Source organism: Nicotiana tomentosiformis, chromosome 2 (genome assembly GCF_000390325.3).
Source record: "Nicotiana tomentosiformis chromosome 2, ASM39032v3, whole genome shotgun sequence".
Lineage (NCBI taxonomy): Eukaryota > Viridiplantae > Streptophyta > Magnoliopsida > Solanales > Solanaceae > Nicotiana > Nicotiana tomentosiformis.
The window spans coordinates 97,420,465-97,429,260 of NC_090813.1; the positions used below are offsets into that span (position 1 = coordinate 97,420,465).

Sequence of the window (8,796 nt, forward strand, 5' to 3'; positions counted from 1 at the left end):
AGCAAATCAAGTGGGACAAGTTTCATGCTTTTTCATGAAAAATATATTATTTTTCTTTAGTTATTATTATTATTATCAATATGGTGCATCAGAACTCAAACCCAATGCCTTACCCATATAAAGGCATGCTAGGCCATAATGCGTTGGAACTTGAATCCAACGTCTTTTCATCAATATAGTGCGTTGTGACTTGAACCCATCGTCTTACCCTCAATCTTTGGCATAATAGGCCAAAATTCACTAGGACTCGTACTCGAGCCTTTAAAATATTATTACTTCATAATTATAGACATAAGTAAATTAACTTTCAAGAAGACATATATAACTATTTCAATCTTGAAACAGTTCCTATGCAACAAAAATGCTAGTTATGTTTTTTAAATGATACAATCACTTTTACATTTTAATAAATTAATTAGGAAAAAGGTGCAGATAACATATAACCACTTATATTTCAAAGACTATTAGAACTTCACCAAAAAAATTCAATACGGAGGAATGAGCCTTATGTTTCCAGCAAAAATATTTAAGGCTTAATGCATAACCGTGACTATTATAAATTATAACTATAATGAGTTTATATTGATTGTATATTCGAATGCCAAATTTGCAAGATACTGTAAAATCGCCTACATATTTGATAATTTTGCTTTCAATGAAATACATCATGTGATGGTAAAAATATTATTACTAAATTACCTTAATAATTATCTATCATAGTATGTAAACGGTCAGAACATATATATACGTTGGAATATTATCTTTGTCCAAATAAAGACATACCTTTCTAGTTCTTTATTTCACCGGATACAATTGAAAAAAATATTTTAACTAAACACTGTACATAAAGTTAATGCAAAGATATGAAAGTATGAATGAGTTTAGATGGATGTAAAACTTATTTTTGTATTATCATCCAAGACATTTTTCATTGTACTTGATCTCATTGTCTGCTTATAATTTACATAGTCTTAACGTAGAAGATCATGAAATGAAATGAGCAATTCGTGTTGATAACGTGTTATAAAATAAAAGCAATTTAGTAAAATATGAACAAGACTTGTTGTTATGAAATAAAAGCAATTTAGTAAAACATGAACAAGAAATGGAGATAGAGAGAAGGAAGAGATTTTCTTCTTCAATTGTGTGAATTTTCCTATCTATTACAAGGCCTTTATATATGCATAAAAAGTGAAGAAAAATATGTCATTGAATATGTTATTAAGCATTTGAGAAGATCGTGGAGGAAGAGTAGACATCTACCATAATTTGATTTTATATATATATATATATATATATATATATATATCTTTAGTCTCTTTGTTATTGCATTATATCAGTTTAGTCCCAGTGATCTTTGGATGAGCACATTTAACCTTCATTTTAAGAAATATGTGTAATTTCAGTCCATTTATTGACAAAACATCTAACAAAACAATGCACCACAGTTAAATTGCAGAAGGAGAAAATCTGTGTTTGGCTAAATCACTTGGCAAGTGTTTTAGTCAGTAATGGAATTAATTAATATTTTTAAAAATTAGTTTTATGTGCCTTAGTAAGGTGACTCGAGAAATTGGTTAAACTCTTATTTTGTTAGTAAAATTAATGTTATATGAGTAATATATTAAATATTACGCATATAAACTTAGTAGTCTCGTCATCATCTTTTTGATCGTCACCGTTAATTCCGTGGATACTAGATATACTTTTACGTTAATAATGTAAGCTAAAACTAGTGTACACTTATTATAGAAATTAAATACTCGCATTATATTATATCTTGAGATAATTATCCGTTGTCATTGTAACTAAACGACCCCTAAGTATTGGTAAGAGCAGGAATATTCAGACAAAAGAGAAAATATCAGAGGGGCAAACAGGACTTTTCCCAACGGAAGTACCAGTGGCAATTCTCAGGCGAAGTTAATCTCCAATTAGTACTCCGTGCGTCTTCTCCGACAACCTAAGACGATGATAATTTAGCTGGAGCTCTGATCGTCTTCTTCTGGTTTCGGTACCGAAGCTTCCAGAAGCTTCTGGAACTATCGCGATCTCCTCGGAAAACAAATAAGTAGATGTCGTCACCGGACATAGCCGAAATGTTGGACAAATCAAAGGAACTCGATCGTTTAAGGAAAGAACAAGAGGAAGTACTCCTTGAAATCAATAAGATGCACAAGAAGCTTCAATCCAGTTAGTATTTCAACTTTTCCTCATTTAAATTATTACTGTATGGAGAAAGTGAAAAGCTTTACCATAATTCTTTTATTATAATTCGTATTTGAGTTAAAGTTCTATGCAATGTTTGTGTAAAAAACAAGTATTTAGGCAATCAGGTCACTTACAAGGTAATTATAGGTTAATTCTATGAGAAACGGTAATTAATAACTTGGTAAAAATGGTAACTAACCTATGATGTAAAAGAAATCTTTACACTGTACTGCAGATAACTCAAATGCTTTGTATTTACTCCCCTTTGTGAAGAAAGTAAGAACATTAAGTGATAATTTGATGTGTATTGGTCTTATATCCGACAGTGTTTATGGAATGGCTAGTAGTGGGTCCACCTGCCCTTCAAAGTTTGTTCATCAAAACTGATACAGTAACCATCACATAAGCTGAAGAGTTGTAAGACAAGTAGTTTTTGATACTGAAGTAGTAAAATTAGGGTCTGGCTGTTCAGGATATTGCTGACATAAGTTTGTGATAAGTAATAATACTGAAGCTTTTAGCGTTATAGAATGATCAAGCATTGTGATGCAAAGTACAGGGAGTACTAGAATAAGTAAAAGTTAGTCACAAAATTTCCAGTTACAGTTCTATGAAAAATGGAGTGGCTCGTCAGAAGCATGAGAATAAAATAAAGAAACTGCTAGAGAGTATAAATGAATAGGCCCTCGGAAGACCTATGTATAAAGGTTCCACAATTGTTCAGCATAGATGTAACAAAATATTTTCCATGAGCCGTGACCTCCTCCTCTGAAGAATTTGTAGTACTAAATTTCATTGCGTTGACAATCATAGCCAACTAATCCATTGGAAAACTAGATGTTATTTTAGCTAGTTAAATAATCTTTTTAACCAAAATTAAGGTTGACAACCTAAGACTGAAAGGTTCTAGGTTTTATTTTTTTTTGGGGGGGGGGGGGGGGGGGTTATCCAACTAATTATTGACAAACCTAAGACTCAATCTTGCATCTTATCTTTGATAAGTTAGCCATCATTTTCCTCCCTGTATTCCAACTTGAAAAAGTCAATGCAACTACCAATATAAACTACCTTGAGGCTTGAGGTTCGTGGAGGCTTGCAACTGCTTTTATAGCTCTTTGATCATCTAAGTTTCCATGTATTACTTCTTTTCTTGCATCAATCTTAATCTCCCTTTTGAAAGCAATAAAGTGGATATTTTCTTTTTGATTGTTAAAAAATCATAAAGTGGATATTCTTTGCCAATTGTACTACAACCAGAGAATTTATCTGGTTCAGTATTTGTTATACAATAATTTGTCCTATTTTCTTTTGAAAAGTGGTAAAGTGATTGTCTCATCTGAGACAGCTTTTCTTTATTAGCTCATTCATGTGTGTTTTAGATTTCTTATCTGAATCTAGAAGCATTAAACACAAACTTATCAGCTTAATCAGCCACTATTTTACCATTTCTGTGCTTATTGATTCACCAAATACCAGATACTTGTAAATTAATTGTTCTGCCCTCAGGACAGTAAATAGGCCTAACAACTTGATCACATCGGTACTAACTAAATTTGCTTTATGACTGTTTCTATAAGTTACTTGCGTTGAGCTTTCTTTTCCATTATGATCTTTGATTCTAGCTAAAAGAAAGCAACTTCTGTTTTAAGGTTTCGGACTGCTTGGATGACTTTGCAATGTACTCTTCCCTTTGGCTTATCTTGCGTTGTCCGATAGAACAAATTGATGATGTAACTTAAAATTTTTGTATTATCGTTTCTCAGTTTATCGATGTCTTGTTATCTATTATTCACTCAATGTTGGGAATACAATTGATTATAATGCTTTCTCTATGGCTGAATCCAAATTGACGATATAAAAAGAATATCATGTCCAACAAAGAAGTGAAAAATGCTAATAAATTTGAGTTCATGTGATTTCCGCAAAGAAAACATGAACTTTTACTGGAGAAGATCATTGACCTCTTGAGATAGAAACTTGCATGTGACATATATCTACCAAGACCTATGCTGTAACTTACCATTTGGGTACTTTCCCATTCCTTGTGCAGCTCCAGAAGCGGTTGAGAAACCAGGTGACAATTCACTGTCAAAACTTAAGATGTTATACACTCAAGCCAAAGAGCTCTCCGAGAGTGAGATGAGGTATTTATGTTTGCACCGTCTCTTCACCTGGGAGGGTGGTTGAAATCTGTGTGGTGACTTTTGACTCACAGCTTTCTATGCTGTCCAAATGGAGCTGCCTTATTTGTTATTTCTGAGGAACTCTTTGTTTGACACCTTGACTTGGAATATATACAACACTTTGTTTGTTCTTACATGTTATGTTTCATTCTGATACTTTATGTTTTCATTCTCAAACTTGAAATTCATTGCTTTCTCCTTACTGGCCTTTCGAGTGCAGTATATCCAACCAGTTGTTAGGCCAGCTGGATGCGATAATCCCCGCTGGAGGTGCTGGGCAACAGAGAAGAAGGATAGGTGTGTGTACTATGATTGATAGAACATAGCAATCATTGAATCTCTAGCGTTACGCTCTTTAAAGTTAAGACCTGGCTTACAACATCTTCAATTTTTGGATGTTGATTGTTCTTGTGGGACACACACAATACCTCACCAAAGTTCTCTTTGAAGTATTTTTATTTGTGCCTGTCTCTTCTAAAGAACTTGAATGGCAATTATAGCTTGAACTTGAGGTCCACGATAAATCAATCTTTAGAAGGACAATAGTGGCAGAATACTTTGGGATATTGAAGAAAATACGAGATTGTTCATAAATTAAGAGTCAAGATTTATTTATTTTTTCCTTATCAACAAAATAAAATAAAATCTTGACTGCTAATTAGATGACAGTGTTTTTTTGTCTTGTGGTATTACTAATTTGTTTAGGATTTAGATTCGGGTATTCCGCAGAAGTACAAGGTAGCATAACATCCAGTGACGTTTCTGGAAAACTTAATGGTTCCAAAATTCTCTAACTTCCCATATCTGCCTATATTAAATTGATCAATTGGTAAAAATATGAGATGTACCAAAAGGAGTGTAAAGCGAGACAAATATCAACTTGGTGGATAGCGACACCGTTGACAAAATAATAACCACACCCCCACATATAATGCTTTAGCTGTAGCCTTTATGCAAAGGAATACTTTAAAGCAAGTTATTATTGAGCCTAATGAATCAAACATCTATTTTATGAATTTAAAAAATATGTTCTTGTTTAAATCTAAATTAATAGACTCAACTCTATTTCTGGTCATCAACTTCAGTTGTTTTCACCTTGATTAATGCATTTGGATCTACATGGATGACAGAAGGCAACGAGCAGAAAAAGAAGAGGATGAAAGGTGACTCTGACATTCCCAGGCTCTCTCCTTCAATGCGAAATCAGCAGGAGTTCTTTGCTAGCCTGAAGGGTGAACAAGTATGGATTTATTTTCATGGAAGTGAATAAGTTCTTTCGATATTTTATAATATCATTCAAGCACCTTTAGTATGTGAATGAGCTTTACTTTTGTGGTGGCAATAACATAGTTAAACCTTTTACCACTAGGTGGCTGCTAGGGTCGCGCAAGAGGATGGTGAAAAGGATGAGTGGGTCATTGTTAAAGTTACTCATTATGACAAAGAAACAAAAGAGTAAGTTTTGCGATAAAGCTTCATAGTGAATGGTTAATCTAGAGGACTGGATTTTAATGGGTTAGAGGGAGCATACTTTTAATTATTTAATTATGTGTTCACCATGCTCCCTCACGTGTGCGGCCTGATTTTTTATTTAATGGGTCAAGTACGTGAATATTCTTTTTTGACTATGGATGGCGGTGAGATTCTAACCCCAGACGTCTACCTGCTATTTACATCTCATCTAAAGGCTTAAATTGTTAGAGAGAGCACATTTTTATTTACTTAATTATGTCTTCAACATGATCGTTTACATCTATAATTTGTGTTAACCTTGTATCTCTCCGTGCAGATTTGAAGTTCTAGATGAGGAGCCAGGTGAGGATGAGGAAGGTGGTGCCCAGAGGTAGCCTTACTATTGATCTTTGAACATTTGTTGATAGTTTTTGCCCATTTTCATTTGCTTGTGTGCTTCCTTTTGATTGTTTATGCATATCTTGGTTGTAAGTCCCTACTAGTTTGCTCATTGTTCCCTCAACCGTCAATATCCATGGATGCAAGCCTGAAACGTGTCTCTCAAATTGGCACTTGGAGTTTAGGGTCTATGATACCTGATATTATTCTCTAAACATAATATTGTCTGAATATGACCATGTGTGGTTTAGGACTAGGACCAAAAAGGTGTTGCAGGATGACTACTTATCAAATTGATGCAGGGAGACCTCTATGAAAGTTTATCTTGGTAGTTTGTGGAGCATTTAGCAGCCAATAATTGGGGAAGGGTGTGTGGGTGGGTGTGGGTGTATGTGTGTGTGTCTGAGTGAGTGAGTGTGTGTGCATGGGATATATATATATATGAAGTGACTTATCAGGTACTTCCTAGGATCTAAGTGACAACTCCAACTTTATGTTATAGATGGAACTTCTCAAATTTACATAATGTAAGGCATTATCCCGTTACCTGATCTCAACTTCACAAAGACTCACTTTATTTATTAGATTTCCTACTTATATCCAGCTCTGGAATGATTAAATCTATTCCCTCCTTGATCGTTGTAGAGAGCATTGCATTCATGCGATGCTCAAGTGTCAAAACCCCCCTTTTTATCCATTGGATTATTGAATGCTTTCTATACTAAGAATGCACAAGAAGCACAGAGACTGGGGAATAGTAGGTAGAAGAATGAGGGAGATTAAGAGATTTTCTGACTCCTTCTGGGACCTCGATACAAATCAGTTTTAGTTGCCCACGAGACTAACAAATCACATTCATCAATTGGAGGAAAGAGGAAACTACAAAAGGAACAAAAAGGTATATTTTGTCCCATGGTGTGCCCTCACACAGAAAAAACTTACCTCACTTTTTGAGCTGCCAACTTTGAAGGAACAGCTCATTGAGGAATTTTAGTCACTTATATTTTCCCTCTTCTAGTACGTTGATGGATGATAGGGATCAATGAGATTTTGTCCTTTTCTGCTATTTGTTGGTGATTAGTTGTTGCCTGGTACACACTAGTAAGTAAGTCCATAAGTTACTCCTAGCTGTCCGGCAAGTTGCTGAAACTGCTTCCTAAGAATCTGTCCACAACACCTTCATGTAGGTATTTGTGATTAAGATTCTGCGACATCTCATATAGTCTAGACCTAATATTGCTACCGAAGAATTTGATGACTGATAACTATTACAGCATAACTGTGGCTTTTCACTCTTTGTACTTTGAAAGGCTGCTATTCAGCTAGTTATTTGATATCTAAGTGGCTTACAGCTTTTGCTTACTAAATGATTATTCGCCTTCTTACCGGAATTACTGGTTCTATTCTTTTGCCAATTACAGAAAGTACAAGCTACCCTGGTCACATATTATACCTTTTCCCAAGATGAGTGATCTTGCAACCACTCAAGAATTCCCTCCTGGAAAACAAGTTTTGGCAGTTTACCCAGGAACCACAGCTCTGTACAAAGCCACAGTAGTCCAGGCTCGCAAGGTACCACTATTTAGTTTTCTTTTGTCATAATTTATCAGGATTTTCTTTATTGAGCTATTCAGAATATCATTACTCAGGAATTGATTGGTTTTTTACTTACATTTGCATGTGATGGTCCCAATGCTATATCAATTTCCAGAGGAAGACCGACGAGTAAGTGATGTTCTTACCTGGCTTCTTAGAAATTAGTGATGAACTTAAGATTCTTTAGTACTCAATAATTGAGCAATGACTCCTGATTAAACAGAAAGTGGAATCAATTATCCCAATCTGTTTTGCAGTCATCGAGCTCAATATTTCTTTTTTCTTCTTTCTTGAAATTGACTGTTGCATTACCAAAAAAAATTGACCAATGAATCATGATCCTGTTTCATTGGCTTAATGTATTATGTTTCCCTTTTGCAGTTACACATTGGAGTTTGATGATGATGAGGAAGATGGGTCTCTACCTCAACGCTTGGTGCCCTTTAACCAGGTTGTTGCTCTTCCAGATGGTCATCGCCAGTGAAATATAGTTATTTATGACTCTTTAACACGTCCAGAGTTGCTAGATTTGGACCATCTGCTGTATGTATCTAGTCTTATAAGGGTGAGCTTTGGACCTATTCGCTTTTAGTTCGGGGCATTGCTACTTATCCAAAAAAAAACTTTTATCTTTGTCGTACAATGTATTTATCCAAAAAAATTGTTGTACGATTGTCTAGTATTGTAGTGTTCTTGCTGTACAGTAGTTGGACATGAAAGTAAAATCCTAGTATTTTGAGCTGTAAATTTGTACTCTGTTTATTAAGGTCCCTAAGCTTATCTGGAATGACTCTAAGGAGGAATGTCTGTCCCTTGTTACCCAATTCCTACAAGGGAGCTTGTCATCGGCTTTATATTAGAAACTTGATAGTTTCTTCTTCTGAATGATGGGAAAAATAAAGGAAAAAAACTTGTTCTTTTCCTTTTTAAACTGAAAAGAACAAGTGATTTCACT

General features: G+C 34.6%; 1 protein-coding gene across 3 annotated transcripts; it reads left to right on the forward strand.

Annotated features, from left to right (window-relative positions):
* Nucleotides 1-1,807: 1,807 nt before the first annotated feature.
* Nucleotides 1,808-8,588, forward strand: LOC104109904 (SAGA-associated factor 29 homolog A). 3 transcript variants are annotated; one of them, XM_009619288.4, is made up of 9 exons: nucleotides 1,810-2,193; nucleotides 4,262-4,355; nucleotides 4,615-4,691; nucleotides 5,525-5,634; nucleotides 5,764-5,849; nucleotides 6,184-6,237; nucleotides 7,667-7,817; nucleotides 7,957-7,970; nucleotides 8,223-8,588. In XM_009619288.4, exons 1-9 carry the CDS (start codon nucleotides 2,076-2,078, stop codon nucleotides 8,323-8,325), a joined length of 807 nt encoding a protein of 268 aa, XP_009617583.1. In that variant the 5' UTR covers nucleotides 1,810-2,075; the 3' UTR covers nucleotides 8,326-8,588. The 3 variants fall into 3 exon arrangements, with proteins under 3 accessions (XP_070051973.1, XP_009617583.1, XP_009617584.1); XM_009619289.4 differs by having other exon boundaries at nucleotides 5,528-5,634; XM_070195872.1 differs by lacking the exon at nucleotides 7,957-7,970 and having other exon boundaries at nucleotides 1,808-2,193; nucleotides 7,667-7,835; nucleotides 8,227-8,588.
* The last annotated feature ends 208 nt before the right edge of the window (nucleotides 8,589-8,796 follow it).